General features: G+C 45.9%; 2 protein-coding genes across 4 annotated transcripts in view; one reads left to right on the top strand and one right to left on the bottom strand.

The window, feature by feature from the left end:
- Positions 1–6,767, bottom strand: part of LOC141996657 (uncharacterized) — a 36,190-nt gene extending 29,423 nt beyond the window's left edge. For 2 of the 3 annotated variants that reach the window (XM_074968855.1, XM_074968853.1), the window contains exons 1-2: positions 5,192–5,330; positions 275–409 (exon numbers count right to left, since the gene is read on the bottom strand). In XM_074968855.1, the coding sequence (XP_074824956.1) occupies positions 275–409; positions 5,192–5,326 (270 nt within the window). In that variant the 5' untranslated portion in view covers positions 5,327–5,330. Of the gene's footprint in view, positions 1–274; positions 410–5,191; positions 5,331–6,548 lie in introns of those variants that run through there. The other variant, XM_074968854.1, reaches the window with a different exon arrangement.
- Positions 4,812–17,483, top strand: part of ZDHHC7 (zDHHC palmitoyltransferase 7) — a 55,061-nt gene continuing 42,389 nt past the window's right edge. The window contains exon 1 of the mRNA XM_074968857.1: positions 4,812–4,913. The gene's annotated coding sequence lies outside the window, so the exon portion shown is untranslated. The remainder of the gene's footprint in view (positions 4,914–17,483) is intronic.

Here is a 17,483-nt window from a genome sequence, read left to right as displayed (position 1 = left end):
ACTCTGCTTGTACGTTACACCCTATCTTTCACCCTGTCTGTCTTGTCTATTTAAATTGTCAATTTTGGGGGGCAAGGACTGTCAACTCTCCATTTGTCCAGTGCCTGGTACAATGGAACCCCATTCTGGGTTGGTCGTTAGGCATTACCACTGATAATAGAATAATAATCTTGGGGTCATACCTCAGTATTAAATTCCAGATGGGTAATGAACATCACCCTTGAATGTTACCCCAAAACTCCAGCCTCTTACTTTGCTCTCACCCTCCACTTACTTCAAACTCTCCAATTCCATCCACTCGGAGGAAGAGCCACATTTCACAGAGCCCATTCGGACGTCTTCCAAGACGAGTGATCACAAAAGTCTTGTCGGTTTCTGTAAACCCAGTGAAGTAAACTGAATCCAGGGCCTACAGAAAGGTAATGGGAAAAAATGCTTTAGCATTGAGAGAAAGAACGAGAAAAAACGGGAAGCGAGGTATGTGGGGAAGAGTGATTATGCATGTCAAAAATCATCAGGCCAGCTAAGTTTCCCCTCTACTCAAAGGATGTAGGATATTCTTTTTTCCTAATGTGATCCAGAGGCTGCTTTTAGTCAACACCTGCAATCCCCGCCCCCAAGTCCCTTCCAACCAAGCATCTCAAAGTGTTTTAAAAATAGCAGTGTATTATATTAAGCCTCTCAATACTTCAGGCAAATAGGTAAGTATTCTCATTTCTATTTATACAGGGCTGCCAAGAGGTTAATAGATTTTGAAAAGGTCATACTTGGTCAGTGGCTGCACTCCCAGTCCACTATTTTTAATCAGCTGTCAATGCTTCTTCCTCTTTTAATATTTGTATGGCCATACGTCTCTTTAAGAAATGGACAAAAAATAATCTCTGCATTCCACAGCAATTACTTTAACAACTGATTGTGCAATGGTTCCATTTATTTGCTCATTAGACCTTGATAATTATTTTTTTTCCTTTTTGCTGACTTGGGAGTTGAGAAACAATGAGAGGAAACTGTAGGAGAAGGAAAACATGACTGAAAACCCTGGCATTGTGGTCTGTTGGAACAAGCCTGATATTGTCCTAAATCAACCAGATTGCTAGTTTTGCAATGAATACTGTCAGATCTCCCCCTAAAAGAAATGCGTGTAACTAGGGTGCTTGACCATTGACATATTTCCTGCACAGAGCATTGGCAACCACATTTGAATTCCTTTTAACATTGATCACTTCCATATCACAATCTGGGACACCAAGCCTCCCTCTTAGCAACTTTTCAGAGTAGCAGCCGTGTTAGTCTGTATCCGTAAAAAGAAAAGGAGGACTTGTCGCACCTTAGAGACTAATAAATTTGTTAGTCTCCAAGGTGCCACAAGTACTCCTTTTCTTAGCAACTTGGCATTTGCGCCTTTCCTCTGATGTAGCCTGGTGAGTGGGGAGTTGTCACCTGGAGCCGGCCAGAAGATGGAATTTATGAGTCGCCAAAAAAATTGACAATTTTGGCATTTTGCTTTGTTCCAAACTGAGACCAAAAAAAGACAAGTTTTCAAAATTTTTACCCAGCCCAAAATGCTGGGGAAATTTTGTTTTATAAACATCAAAACATTTTGTTTTGATGATTTTTGACACATTTCAAGTCCAAATGGTTATTTATTGTATGTGTTATTGTAGCACGAAGGAGGCCTCATCATAAGCCTTCTTGTGCTTCCTGTGTTTTAGCATGCCTGATGTCTCCAGGCATTTGGAGTCACAACCCAGACTGACTTTACATCGGCCCAGCTGGCAAATAGCACTGCTAGTAACCCCAGTGTGAAGTGGTTCCAAACCCAGGTGCTTTACTTGTTATCCCAGAGCCAAGTTGAGACAGTAGCTCAAAACAAGAACACTATCCCCGATAATGTCACGGCTAACCTGGTGGCTGAACTTTGTGACTTTGTCCTTACCCATAACTATTTTACATTTGGGCACAATGTATACCTTCAGATCAGCGGCACAGCTATGGGTACCCGCATGGCCCCACAGTATGCCAACATTTTTATGGCTGACTTAGAACAACGTTTCCTCAGCTCTCGTCCCCTAACGCCCCTAGTCTACTTGCGCTCTATTGATGACATCTTCATCATCTGGACCCATGGAAAAGAAGCCCTTGAGGAATTCCACCATGATTTCAACAATTTCCATCCCACCATCAACCTCAGCCTGGACCAGTCCACACAAGAGATCCACTTCCTGGACACTACAGTGCTAATAAACGATGGTCACATAAACACCACCCTATACCGGAAACCTACTGACCGCTATTCCTACCTACATGCCTCCAGCTTTCACCCTGATCACACCAAACGATCCATCGTCTACAGCCAAGCTCTGCGATACAACCGCATTTTCTCCAACCCCTCAGACAGAGACAAACACCTACAAGATCTCTATCAAGCATTCTTACAACTACAGTACCCACCTGCAGAAGTGAAGTGATAGAGCCAGAAGAGTTCCCAGAAGTCACCTACTACAGGACAGGCCTAACAAAACGCCACTAGCCGTCACCTTCAGCTCCCAACTAAAACCCCTCCAACGTATTATTAAGGATCTACAACCTATCCTGAAGGATGACCCAACACTCTCACAAATCTTGGGAGACAGGCCAGTCCTTGCCTACAGACAGCCCCCCAACCTGAAGCAAATACTCACCAGCAACCACATACAACACAACAGAACCACTAACCCAGGAACCTATCCTTGCAACAAAGCCCGTTGCCAACTGTGCCCACATATCTATTCAGGGGACACCATCACAGGGCCTAATAACATCAGCCACACTATCAGAGGCTCGTTCACCTGCACATCCACCAATGTGATATATGCCATCATGTGCCAGCAATGCCCCTCTGCCATGTACATTGGTCAAACTGGACAGTCTCTGCGTAAAAGAATAAATGGACACAAATCAGATGTCAAGAATTAGAACATTCATAAACCAGTCAGAGAACACTTCAATCTCTCTGGTCATGCGATTACAGACATGAAAGTTGCGATATTACAACAAAAAAACTTCAAATCCAGACTCCAGCGAGAAACTGTTGAATTGGAATTCATTTGTAAATTGGATACAATTAACTTAGGCTTGAATAGAGACTGGGAGTGGCTAAGTCATTATGCAAGGTAACTTATTTCCCCTTGTTTTTTCCTACCCCCCCCCCCCCCAGACGTTCTTGTTAAACCCTGGATTTGTGCTGGAAATGGCCCACCTTGATCATCATACACATTGTAAGGAGAGTGGTCACTTTAGATAAGCTATTACCAGCAGGAGAGTGGGGTGGGGGGAGGTATTTTTTTATGCTTTGTGTGTATAAAAAGATCTTCTACACTTGCCACAGTATGCATCCGATGAAGTGAGCTGTAGCTCACGAAAGCTTATGCTCAAATAAATTGGTTAGTCTCTAAGGTGCCACAAGTACTCCTTTTCTTTTAGCTCAAAACTGTATGCAAAATATTCAGTTTTACAGGGAAGCTAGAATTTGATTTCAGTAAAATCCAACCAGCTAGTTAAGGGTCCAAATGATAAATGTTAATGCTTCTGTTATGTGCTTAGACCCAAATTTTCAAATTCAGCTGTATAAATGCACAAATTGTGCAACCCCTCACCAGACGCAGTTTCAAAAATCAGGTTTGCACATGCATAACCTGACTTCTGTGTGCATTTTGGGTGTGGATAAATTCTTGCCTCTGAAAAATGTACTCAGACTAATGCCCAAAAATACTTACTTCAGGTGACTAAGTGCCCATCTAAGCACCTAAATATGCATGTATGTATGTGCCTGACTTGAGGTAGCCAAGTTTGATAATTGGGTCCTATATTGAGCAAAGCAGAGTGCATTGGACTGTCAAAATAGATATTTGCAGAGAGAGTTTCGGGACCATTGTTGGGATTTTCTGGAAGCATTCTAGAAGAGGTGTTCCAGTGCTCTCAGTCCGAGAGGAAAAGGGCAAAGCTGGGTGACGGGTGAAGCTTACAGTTTGAACCACTTTTCGGACCACTCTGGTGTAGGTGTGACTAGAGTTTTGGAAGGCGATCTCTGTCCTTGCCACAGAAAGGGCTTTCACAGAACTGGAATGGGAAAAAACACAAAGGGTTCTTCCAGCCCTACTTTAAGACGCATATCCAATATCACTTATTACAATTTTCATGACTTGCTTTGTGTCCCGGGGCCTCAAACACCAGCTTTAAAAATAGCCTTTTATTTAAAAAATAAAATAAAACAAAACATAAGAACTGCCATACCGGGTCAGATCAAAGATCCATCTAGCTCAGTATGCTGTCTTCCAACAGTGGCCAATGCCAGGTGCCCCAGAGGGAATGAACAGAACAGGTGGATCAAGTGATCCATCCCATCGCCCATTCCCAGCTGCTGGCAAACAGAGGCTAGGGACACCATCCCTGCCCATCAAAACCACACACAATGCCAATGTGATGATAATCAGCTTGAAAAAAGAGAGGAAATTCTGGATTCCTCAAAACCTTTAGAAAATGTCACAAATTGGTAGAAGTTTCTCCAAAAAATGACAGTGGCCAAATCCTCAGCTGGTGTAAATCATCTTGACTTCAATGAAGCGATGCCCATTTACACCAGATGAAGATGTGGCCCTATATCTTTAGCTATTTTGCATCTTCTGCCTTGCCTGCTTGCCCGCACTTTCTCACCTCTAGCTTCTTGGCCCTGCAATGTTATTCTGGTTCGAGTTCCTGCAACAGTGGTTTCATAACATTTATTATCTGTATTACAGAAGCGTCCGGGAGCCCCAGCGGAGATCAGCTGCCCACTGCACAGACACACAGAAGCATCCCTGCCAGGGGGAACTTGCAACCCCAGGGCAGGTCAAGAGGGTGACACAATCAGAGGGAAGCAGAGGAGCAGGACTCAGGTAATGACCAACATGGTTTTGCCTAAAATGGCTACACCCGAAGCTGGATGGTTAACGTCTTTGCGCGAACCCGGCCAGAGTCTAGTGGGGATCCCAGGTGTATAAATGCAGCCATGGGGCCTCACACCAGCTAAGAATCTGCCCTTAAGATCGCCACAAATCTGCCGGGAGGAGGCGCTGATCCCAGTCCTGCGCATCTCCCCCGTTCCCCGGGGAGGTGCCGAGCTCCAGCCCCCTGGGGACCCCCTCGCAGGCGGGGATATAGGGGTCGCACTCACGTGGGCGTGGCAGACCAGCCCCTGCAGCCGCTCCAGCGCCTCCTCGCCGGCTCCTGAGCCCATCGGCTCCCGCCGGGCGGCGCCGCCGCGCTCTCTCCGGCGCCGGCGGAAGGCGAGGAAGAGAATCCCCGACATGGCCCATTTCTTCAGGTGGAAGCCGCGCCCGGGCACCGAGTAGCGGCGGCAGCTGCCGCCCGGCCCGGCCGCGGGACAGCGCTGGAGCCGCAGCAGCCACCCGGCCAGGAGAAGGCACAGCGCGGCCGGCAGCAGGCTGAGGAGATCGGGCATTGTCCCGGGGATCCAGCGCTGAGTCCCTCCTCCCAGGGCAGCTTCTGAGCCTGTGTGTGTGTCACACACTCCCCGCTGCGCGATCCAGCTACACACACACACACACCACTTTACCGCAGGAGCCAGTCCCTGGCTACACACACACTCCCCGCTGCGCGATCCAGCTACACACACACACACACACACACACCCACCACTTTACCGCAGGAGCCAGTCCCTGGCTACACACACACTCCCTGCTGCACGATCCAGCTACACACACACACACACACCACTTTACCGCAGGGTCCAGCTCCTGGCTACACACACACACTCCCCGCTGCGCGATCCAGCTACACACACACACACACACACCACTTTACCGCAGGAGCCAGTCCCTGGCTACACACACACTCCCTGCTGCACGATCCAGCTACACACACACACACACACACACACACACACACACACACACACCACTTTACCGCAGGAGCCAGTCTCTGGCTACACACACACACTCCCCGCTGCGCAATCCAGCTACACACACCAACACACAACACTTCACTGCATGATCCAGCCGCTGGCTACACACACACACACACACACACCACTTTACCGCAGGAGCCAGTCCCTGGCTACACACACACTCCCTGCTGCACGATCCAGCTACACACACACACACACACACCACTTTACCGCAGGGTCCAGCTCCTGGCTACACACACACACTCCCCGCTGCGCGATCCAGCTACACACACACACACACACACCACTTTACCGCAGGGTCCAACCCCTGGCTACACACACACACTCCCCGCTGCGCGATCCAGCTACACACGCACACACACACACCACTTTACCGCAGGGTCCAACCCCTAGCTACACACACACACTCCCCGCTGCGCGATCCAGCTACACGCCCCCCCCCCAGACACACACTTCACTGTAGGATCCAGCCCCTGGCTACACACACACACACACCAACACACAACACTTCACTGCGCGATCCAGCCCCTGGCTACACACACACACACACACACACACTCCCTGCTGCGCGATCCAGCCCCTGGCTACACACACACACACTTACTTCACTGCAGGATCCAGCCCCTGGTTACTCGCTACTACCACCGCAAGCACATGGCTACACTCGCAATGCCCTCAGCCACTGGCTACACTTCACCCTCTTCATACACACTTGGTCCCAAGCTATAGTCTCCTGTCCCTTTTCGTTGCGCACACGCTGTGCAGAGTCCTCCAGCCCCTCGATACTAAATCCTAGCTCACAACATCCCTCTGCAGCTACTCACCACTACCAAGGAGTCCTGAAATCCAGCCCTGCCCACTCTTGGCAGCTTTTGGATTTGGATTGAAGTCCCTGCTGGTTTCTCTTTCTTTTTTACTTTCCTTAATGCTTGAAAAGCTACTCTCTCTCTCTCCTTCATGCCCCCTTCTCTCCCCTTCCAAATTCGCAGGAGCTGGTATGAACTGGGGGGTCTACTCTCAACATTAACCCTAGCCTAGGATAACCATTGGTCTCCAGCCATAGCCTGGGGCTACCAGCTGGCCCCAACCTTAGCCCTAACCTGGGGCCACCATCCAGCCTGAACTGTAATCCAGGGCTACCCACCAGCCCCACACATAAACCTAACTTGTCGCCACTAATAGGTTCCATCCCTAGCCTGATGTCACCAACTGGCCCTAAGCCTAACCTTAGGTTGGGGCCATCATCCACCCCAGACCCTAGCCTGGAGCTACCAACCAGCCCCAATCCTAACACTAGTCCATTCATGGTCAGCAGCTTTTCCTGAACTCTAGCTCCACCTTGCGGGCACCTACCAGATGCACAAATTTCACGTTTCAGAGTGGTAGCCGTGTTAGTCTGTATCAGCAAAGACAACGAGGAGTCCTTGTGGCACCTTAGAGACTAGCACATTTATTTGAGCATAAGCTTTCATGGGCTAAAACTCACTTCATCTGATGCATGGAGTGAAAAATACAGTGTTGAAATACATGGTATTTCGTGGTTTATTTTACTCATCTCCCTTATGGGGCTGTTTAGCTATTTTATTTGTTCCCAGATGCTTGATGTCAGTGTTAGAACTATTTTTCCGGAAGGAATTCTTGCAGATCTCAGTGCACTTCCCAGAAAGAATATGCATGCATATGCAGGAATTTAGAAGGGGAATTCCAGGCTTCTCTGGCTGCCTGGACCGCAGGCATGATTTCCCAATGTCATAAGCTTCTCTGTCAGTTAAGTTGAAGCTGTCCTGGTTAGCTTTGCTGGTACAATAGTACTATCTTGTTATTGTGATACATAAAACAGTGGACCCAGAGTCTGGTGGTGCTTGTGAAAGTGTCATTTGGAGGACGTAGAGCAGAATTCCTCTAGTGCGTTCTTTATTGTCTTTTTTTTTTTTCTTTTACTGCTACGTACGCAGCTAGCAGCTGCCTACAGAGGCCAAGCTGTAAACATTCACAAGAGGGATTTCATAATGCCCATAGCAGCAGGGAGAGTTAGGGCAGGCTAGGAGACCAGAGCAGGGGAGCCCTCTTTAACCCCTCCTAGGAACAGAAACAAGCACCCCCAGGCAGCGGGGCCAGGAGCACACATCTCATGGGAGGGGATGGAGGGAAACAGCCCCAAACAAAAGGTCCAAGGGGTAACCTGTTGTGTGAACAGACACACACCAGGCTCCATGCACTTAAGCACAGAACTGGAAGGTGATCTCATAGCCTGAAACCCCTGGCTTTATTAAGTTCGTCCTGTGACAGCTCCAGGAACCAGAGGACCAGGAATGGCGAGTTCAGCTCGGCTCCGCAGAGCAGAGGGCGTGAAGCCTAGAGAATGGGCAGGAGAGCAAAACCAGGCCCAGAGATCTCACTCTTGCTAGATCAACAGATCTGACTCTCAGCAGCTGGGCCTCCTGCCAGTGCAGCTCTCCCGAGAATCTAAGGGGGACTTGCCTTAGAGGGGGCAGAGCAATTTTCTTGGTGCCTGGCAAGAGACCCCCTGTTCTGATATGTGCAGGCCAGGTGATATCATTACAGCAACACCCTGCCTGCCAATCAGCACTGGGGCCCCATTGCGCCGGGTGCTGCACACAATTCTGGGCTGAAGGTCACCTCCTTTCCCATCATTGTTCACAGTCTATTTAGGAGTTGGGTTTATGGCCTTCAGTCAGCCAGGTAGATCAGAGGAAGGTTTGTCAAACTGCTGTCTCAGTGCAATGCTGGGGGGCGTTCTTTACTGTCACAAGGCGGCTGGCTCTTTAAGGGGATATGAGTTTCAGCCTCACCTGTGACACAGCCAATCCCTCCTCCCCAGGTGAGAAAAATTAAGGTCATGTGACCCAATCAGGCTTCTGGTTGTAGATAAGACCGGCCTCGGAAAGCCTGCCAATATAGAAGGAGTGGGAGCTGTTGCTTGGTAAAAAGTAGCAAAGTGGGTTTACTGATGGCTTCTCTGACAGACAGGAAATGGCCCAAGGAGAGTTTTGGATCCTCTTCCGGGGGAAGAAAGGATTCTAGGTACTGGCAGGAAGGCCTGAGAGGGACTGATGGAAGAGTAGCTAGCATGGGCTGGGAGATGCTGCTTGAAGGAGAGTGTTGATAAATTGTATAGTCAATTGTATGATCACATGTTGGTTTGTTGTTTGACTATGTAATATACTCAAGAGACCAAATAACCAATGTCAGTCAGGTGTATTAATATGGTACAAGAGAAATAAGTTCTACATGATGCCAGTCTCTGAAGAGCAGTCCTGTGCAGGGATGTTGCATTCATCTTATCCAGAAGGTGTGCTCCCCAAGTTATGCATTTCAGCTGGTATTATTTATATTATTTTACAAGTGACACATTTCTTTACATGTCACTAAAATCTAGCCTATCAGTTTGTTCCAGTTCCCTAACTTGTTCTTTTCCTCCTTATCTTTGTCTTGGATACTAACATTCCAGGTGCTGGTCCATGAAGGTACTTCCTTGTCCTCTATTAAGACATAGAATGAATGCATAGGCATAGTTTGACTTATTTGGGGGAGCAGTGCTTGTCAGGCCAATGGGGCTGTGTGTGGAGGGGGGTGCAAATTCTGCACCTACTTGCACTTTTGGGGGGGCAGTGCCCCTCCTGTGTCCCCCAAACTATGTCCATGAATCTTGATTATTTTTTTTTTGCAAGTTTCCTATCTGCTTATGCCAAATGCTTACTTCACCAAATGCGAGGAGTTATGGAACACTTGGCATAAGCGAACAGGATTATGGTATAGGCCAGTTTAGGCTATATCACTTACAAGATTTGTACTCAAGGGTATTGGTGCTTGATGCATACTAATGTATATCTATGGTGCAGATAATGCACATTATTAATATGGTCTATATTTATATGCTAGCCAACATATATTGCTCAACAAGAACAGACTGGGACTGAAGAGGAGCCCCAGGATGTACTGAAGATGCCAGAGCTGAGTATGAACTCCCGTGTTGTGTTGAAGTTCATTTTGGGACTTTGTGGATTGCTTTGAACTAGTTATGATAACAAACCAGCTCCAGGCAATGGTATTATTGGTCATAAGAGAGCCTCTAGTGGTGTTTTCAAGGAACCTGAGGGGGAACTGAGGCGGGGTTGCTGCAGGACCAAACCAGGTCACAGTGTAACCCTGCTACTTTTCTTATAAACCTGGGAATGCTTTCAGCCACTACTAGTTCTATGTATGGTGTTTACCTGGTCTATATCTCTGATCTTTGAGCAGAGATAGGCAGAAGAGGCCATGCTTTGTTATTTGTCTTATAAAGTCTCAGCAGCTGGATTTTTGACTTTGGAAAACCCAAATCAATGGGGTTTGGGACATGGATTCCATTTGATTGAAACCTCCGATTTTCAATAGGGTTCAAATGACAGATTCCAGTTTGGGCCTAACTCTCTAGCTCCATTTCCAGGATGGACACCAGCAACGTCCTTCAAGACACTCTTTTAGGAATGATAGCTCAAGCTAAGGCTGCTGTTTTTATTCTTTTCTAACTGGTAAGACTCTCAACTCCCTCAAACACACTAAATGTCTCAAATCCATGAAGAATTTCTCTGTGTCATGGAACATTTAACATTTCTGAAGGGTCTAGCTTCCCCCCTCTCTTTTTCTGGATCATTTTCTTAAAGAACTATAATAATTTTTCGGAGCAGATGGGGTGAAATGACTGCTGGTAAAGAGTGCTTGCTATTGATGTTCTGGAAAGGTGGGTGGAGCCCATCTAAAATTAAAGGCCTGCCCCATCACCTGAGGGAGGGACCACAGAACCAGACACAACTAATTTCTTGGGACAGCAAATGGAAGAAAACCAGTAATGGGAGTGAGGGTTAAAACCAGGGCACCAGATGGGGACACCAAGCAGAAAACCCCACACAGCACCCGCTGCTCTATGAAGGAGTCAGTAGATGCCAGATTGAGGTCTTCTGTTGTACTAACCTGAAGATAAACCGAGAGCTGCCACACCAACATGCTTAAACCTTAACCTGAAAAGGGCCTTTAATACTTATGAGATACTTGTTTAGTCTCCATAGTCCATTTAGTCCTTCATAAAATTTATAACTCATACTTACATGGCTTCCATAACCATAGTATCTGTACCTCACAATCTTTAATATACTTATCCACCTGCTTATGAGGTAGGGTAGTGCCATTATCCCTATGGGGAACTGAGACTCTAAGAGGCTAAATGACTTAGACTTTTGCCTGTGATCTAAACTGTGGAAGAACAGAGAATTGAGCCCATATCTCCCAAGTCATAGGTTAATGCTGTAACCACTGGACCAACCTTTCTGCCACTGGTGAGAGTAACAAAGGTGCCAGTGGTGATGGCTCTGTGATGTGGACAACTGTCCAATGGGTGCTGGGCTGAGACTACTAGATCAGTTCGCATGGGATATGGTAACAGCTTTGAAGGCCTAATTCTGCTATTTCTTAGGCTGATCTTACAGCAGTGTAACTCCATTGCCTTCACTAGAATTACTCCTGTTTCTACACCTGTGTAAGTAAGAACAGAACCAGGCCCTTCGTATCTTTCTTCACTAAACTTTCCCTCCTAAAAAATGAATGCAGCCACCCTTATCCATATAAATGTTGAGCAGGGTCTCGGCCCATGAAGGTATCACAGCCCAATGAACATTGATCTGCTACTGCCATAGCACTTTAAGACCCCACTGCAGAGGGTGTGAGAGTGGGATTGCCGATTCTTATTGGGATTAGAAAAATACTTAACACAATTTGCCCAGAAAAAGATCAGACTCTTAGTCACTGAGATGGGGTCATAATTGGCAGCCTAGAAACAAAAGGCTCTCTGAGGCAAATCGTCAGTGGTGCCAAACTCACATTTCTAACCGAGGTAGGGAGAGGGGGAGATAGTAGCTCTGAGACCCCTTTCCACTTCCCTTAATCCTGGAGCTGGGGGAGCGGGGGCGGCAAAGTGGCCTCTGGCATAGCTTAGACCAACCCTTAAATTGCAGTTACCAGTGTGAATCTGTTAATTGTTGTCATGTGGCCACTTTAGCCCTTGGGCAACAGCCTAACTGATGTAGCTTCTTCTCCCTTCTCCGCCTGCCCCCCACATGAAATATCCCTCTCACAGAGTGGCCCCCCGGGCCTGGAGGCATTTTGGAATGGTCTGGAAGAATGTGGGAAGGGCCACGGCCAGGATGAAGCTGCAATTCTGCATCCCTTCAAAGCCCCAGAGGGCCCCTCTCAACAGGGGGCACAAGTTAAAGCAGTTCTCAAGACTTATCTTGCCTGTGACAAAGCTCTGGCTGGGATGATTTAGTTGGGGTTGGCCCTGCTTTGAGCAGGGGGTTGGACTAGATCTCCTGAGGTCTCTTCTAACCCGAAACTTCTATGATCAGGCTCCCCCCTGGCCCTGAATAGGAGAAGCACTGTTTCCCCTCTGTCAACATGCAGGTGCAAGCTCCTGTAAGCAGCTGAGCAGGGATGAGTGATCTCTTATTTTCAAATAAGTGAGCCTGGGAGTTTTATTTGACCTTTTGCTACACAGTAGCAAATAAGGCAAAGCACAGTACCCAGGATATCACCACTGAGAAGTGATTGCCATCTGTGAAGCCTTCTTTATTAGGGCCTGCTCAAGTCACTGATTGTCTTGTCATCCTCTTCACTAAGAGCTACAGCAAGCTCTCGAGCTTGTGCTTTGGCCCTGGGCGGTGCGACTCAGGCTTCAGCCCCAGGTCCCAGCAAGTCTAAGCTAGTCCTGGCAACCCCATTTTGAGAACCATTGGCATAGCTCCATTAAAGGCAATGAAGCTACACTGACTTGACTTTAAACCATACACTCCACATATGATGATTATAGCACAAAGGTTGTCTTCTCACCTTCAGACTTGGCTAAAAAGAGAGTCTCTTCCAGGAAGTCAGAAGATTAAATGGTTCACGATCGTACCTTTCTGATATCCTGTGTCAGAGCAGCCATGATTCACTACGGAAGGAAAAAAAAAACTATAACTGAGAGCACTATGAATAACAGCTCTGATTATTTTTGTTTGTAATTATGCATAAATCAATAGTAACCAAAAAAAACATACATTCTGGACTTCACAAACATAAATAATGAAAGTCCCAGGTACATTGAGTTTCCACGGATATAAAGGTCTAAGAAATGAGGTCATACTCCCTTAAAATATTAATACAAACTTATTGCCATTTGCCAAACCATTGAGCCCTTTATACAAATTCAACACTGTTCACTGACCTCCTTTCTAACAATTGGTCTTTTGTCACCATCATTACCCTCGGCCTGAATGCTTCACAAGTCTTATTGATGCTTGAAATGCTCTCGGTATCTCTTAGTTAACAGAAATCTACACCTTTTTGAACTATCATATATGCATGTATCAATACATCATAAAGATAGACACCAACCCTTGCTAGTATATTTAGATGTCTTGGAAACTAACAGAATTGAACTGTTCTGCTTTATGCACTGATGTCGGATATGTTTCTGGATTTCTTAGGTTGCTTGTTCCGGGAACTGAAGACCTTGTTTCTGAATGATTTAATTATCAATATGGTATCACATGAAAATCAGTTCCAACTAACAAGACTTGTCAGAGAATCTAAGCAAGGTCATGACACCACTGTTACTGCTTATAAGGAGGCAGAAGAATGGTGCGTACACAACGCCCAGCTCACCAGACAGCTATTCCAAGGGAAAAGATTGTGCAACAGGCACTTTTATTACTGCAGATGCTTCATTCTGAATTTGTGTGTTGCTATTTAAATATTAAATCATGTAACCTAGTCCACAGTATTAGTCACCAAAGTACTTGGAATATGGAAATTGTGACACTAGCCTCGCTGAGGATCCAGACTTCCATGAGACTCAAGAAAGCTTAAAAAGAAAACCCTCTTCCTTCAAATTTTAAGACTTGTGGTGGAAATCAGAACTAGATATTAAGCATGCAGCACTAAAAATACAGAATGAAGAACAGTATATAATACAGTATAGCCTGGATTTACTAGTCTCTGGTTATTCCAAGTTTATGACCCCCTGAGTTGAACTAAGCCTCTACAGTGCTGGCTAGCAATCCTTGCTCAGGAGATTACAGTCTAGTTATAGGTTTCAGAGTAGCAGGCGTGTTAGTTTGTATTCGCAAAAAGAAAAGGAGTACTTGTGGCACCTTAGAGACTCACCAATTTATTTGAGCATAAGCTATAACTCTTGTTATAAGCATCCTCTCTTCACTGCACTCCAGCTGGCTTAAGGCTAGCTGACTGGCTTCTAAAATTAGGAGAGATGCCCCTGCAAGTTTTGAAGTTACATGTTGGTTGGACCCTTCTGAATGCAGACTTCAAAGCCTGCTCAACCCATTCTCTTGACGGTTCCTGTGTGCTAAATACTCAACATGTGGCAATATTTACTGAGCCCAAAGTGGAAATGGCCCATTTAAAAAGGAAAACGGGAAAGGGCATTCTTTACAAATGATTAGGAGATGGGACTGGCTGTTTGACACTACATCCAAACCATGTGGCTGATCCAAACACTCCTTTACTTTGAGAAAGTTCAGATCTGGAACAGAACTTCCTGGCTCAAGCACTGATTCAGGGTATTCTTCTTAAATGCAACTCTCAGCTCCTGGAAGAATTATTTTGTTGATCTAGCTACTAAACATTCCCTTGAGCGCTCCAAACTTTGCAACGTTAAGAGCCTCAAAATGAAAAGTGGCTATAAACAAAAGTGAAAATGTCTGTCAATTTTTCATCATTTCAACTAGAGGAAATGTCACCATTTATGCTCTGTGTTTACATTTTACATGTAAACTGGATTCTTAACTTTCATTTTTAATCTGAAGTCTTATTAGTAAGGGACTGAGCTCTACCATGCAGGGTCTGTCTGTTATTTGTCTGTACGGTGCCTTGTCCAATGGGGTTCTGATCGCTGTTTAGGGACTTGAATTACTATGCAATAATAATAAATACAATAATTATTTATGAATTTATATTACAGTAGCACCTAGGAGTCCTAGGAGCGGAACTCCATTTGTCTGATTAAAACATAGAGGGCCTATTTCATCCCTATGCTGTGGCTCTATGCCACATTTGTACCTCTGGTCAGGAGCCACTTATGCCCAAGGGCTGCCCCAATTTCCAGCCAGCTAGTGCAACAGCCCTAACTTGCACCTGGCCGCTCCCCTACTCAGTCTTCTGGACACATCCTGTGACAGGGTATACAAAGCCAGCACCAGGCAAGAAGGTGTTAAGAAGCAGCTTTTGGCTCTGGCAGCCCCATCTAACTGGAGCCTTGGAGAAGCCTTAAAAAGGGAGAAGGTCTGGTCAGAAGGCCTCAGCCTGGGGGAGATGGACAAACTTCTCACCCTCAGCTCCCACAGAGGAGCACAGTAGAGCCAAACTACCTTGACTGTGAACACAGAGTGGTGGGACAGGTGGCTGGAGGATCTGGGTAGGACAGAGGAGTTGGAGCCACTCTTTATTTCTGTTACTATAGTTTCTTGTCTTTTTTGCTATTTGAGGACTGAGACTAGCGTCTGGGTCCCAGGGCAGACCCCTGCTGAGAATATAAGCCCCTGGAGGAGAAGGTGAGCTTGTGTAAGAAATGGCCTAGGGAAGAATCAAGAGGTCTGACCTTAACTACTTGCTATTAGGCTGGAACCCAGGATAGGAAGAGAGACTCAGTTCTCCTACAGCCTTGCTGGGAGGACTAGCTGGAAGACACAAGAGGCCTGAAGGACTATTTGAGCCTGGACCAAGACCATCAACCTGTGTAAGGGCCTAGGACTACTGAGTGAAAACTAGGGATGTAAATATCAGTTTAAAAGGTTAACTGGTTAAACGATTAAAATTACATCGTTTAACTGATTAACCGTTAACTGAGGTTGCTCCAGCCGGCCCGGTGCGGCTGGGGTTGGGGTCCCTCCGGCCGGCGCAGGCTGCTGGTGTGGTTAATGGTTAAGGTTGGTTAACGGTAAGCCTAATGCTTACTGGTTAACTGTTTAACCTTTTACATCCCTAGTGAAAACCCTGATTTACCCCAAAAGGGGTGAGACCAAAGGTGACCCAGCCCGAGGGCCGAGTCACAAGGCAAAAGGAGAGCACTAGCGGGCCTGGGCAGCAGGAGAACTATGAGGAACTAAACATTGCAATGCTCGTCCTGGCCACAAGGCAGCACACTGGTGAGTTACTTTGCTACACATCCCAAAACATCTGTGTTGGGGGCTTTCGCAGAGATGGGACATGGACCTGTTTCTCAGCCTGGTTAACTCCCCATGTGAAGTAGAGTCCCCAGGAGATATATCTATCAGCTTAATGGCCCCTTTATACTGGCATAAAGGGATCAACACACAGTGATGACTGGGGCCCATGCTTTTAAGTTGCTCATGTCCCATGATTAAGCTTTGAGCTAAAGTAGAAAAAAATTACATCAATATTACTATGTCTGTTAGGGTGTGATGTTATACTGATATAAGCCCTAGTGTGGACACAGTTGTAACAACAAAGAGGTGCCTTATACCAGTATAACTTATTTCACTTCCTGAAATGGAATAACTATGGCAGTATAAGCACTTATATAATGATAACTGTATCCATAGTCGGTTTTTTTTTTGCCACTTCAACTATACCAGTATAGTTAAAGGAGCGAAACTTTCTAGTGTAGACAAGCATAGATGTTGCTTTATGCTGTTTCTTTTAGTGGCCCACTAGATTGCATTTATTGCAAAAGGCAAAAATCATGCACTGCAAAAAAAAGTACCTGTGATTTTTTTTTCAAAGTTTGTCATAGTTCAACTGTTTACACTTTTGTTTTAAATGGTTTGATATACAAAATGACAGCTTCCCCCTTCTGAATCTTATTTATAAAGGATCGTTTGTAAGCATCTGCCATAATAACAAAAATAAAATAATGAAATACCATAATAAAATGGTGTGCAGAACTTCAATAAAAATCCCTTTAGAAAGACTGAAATCAAATCATCGTCTGTCCAGAACTTTTATCTAGATATTGCAGGCATACACTGGTTTGTTGTAGGGTTGCACACCAGTACTAGGCTATTGGCACTGGGATTATCTGGGGGAAGATGGAAAGTGCATACTTTATATATATATATATATGTGTGTGTGTGTGTGTATGTGTTAGCTGATGAAGTGATGTGGTTTAAAAAATGCAGGCGGGTACATCCTCTGTTGCAGACATCCACTGGGCCAAGGCATGATTCCAACAGGCACTAGGGACAGGAAAGCATTGCTCACAGTTAGCACCATCTGGTGGCTTGTTCTTGCTCCTGATAATAGTACTGTGCTAATAAACTGAATGGTTGGACCATCCTCTGAACCCTCAAACCATGCCCTTCGGGAGTGTGGGTGTGGGTTATCACATTAGTAATACCTATATTCTAAAAGTATTTCTTTTAGTCCCATGTTCCCACTTTGATCATCCCATGGTGCCAGCCTCCATCCAGCTTGTTATATTTTCAAACAAGCAGCATCATGCTTTCTCCCCTGCTGCTCCTTATACTTT

This window comes from Natator depressus, chromosome 12 (assembly GCF_965152275.1).
Source record: "Natator depressus isolate rNatDep1 chromosome 12, rNatDep2.hap1, whole genome shotgun sequence".
NCBI lineage: Eukaryota > Metazoa > Chordata > Testudines > Cheloniidae > Natator > Natator depressus.
Note: the sequence above shows the minus strand (reverse complement) of the source record. Positions and strands in the feature narration are given on the sequence as shown.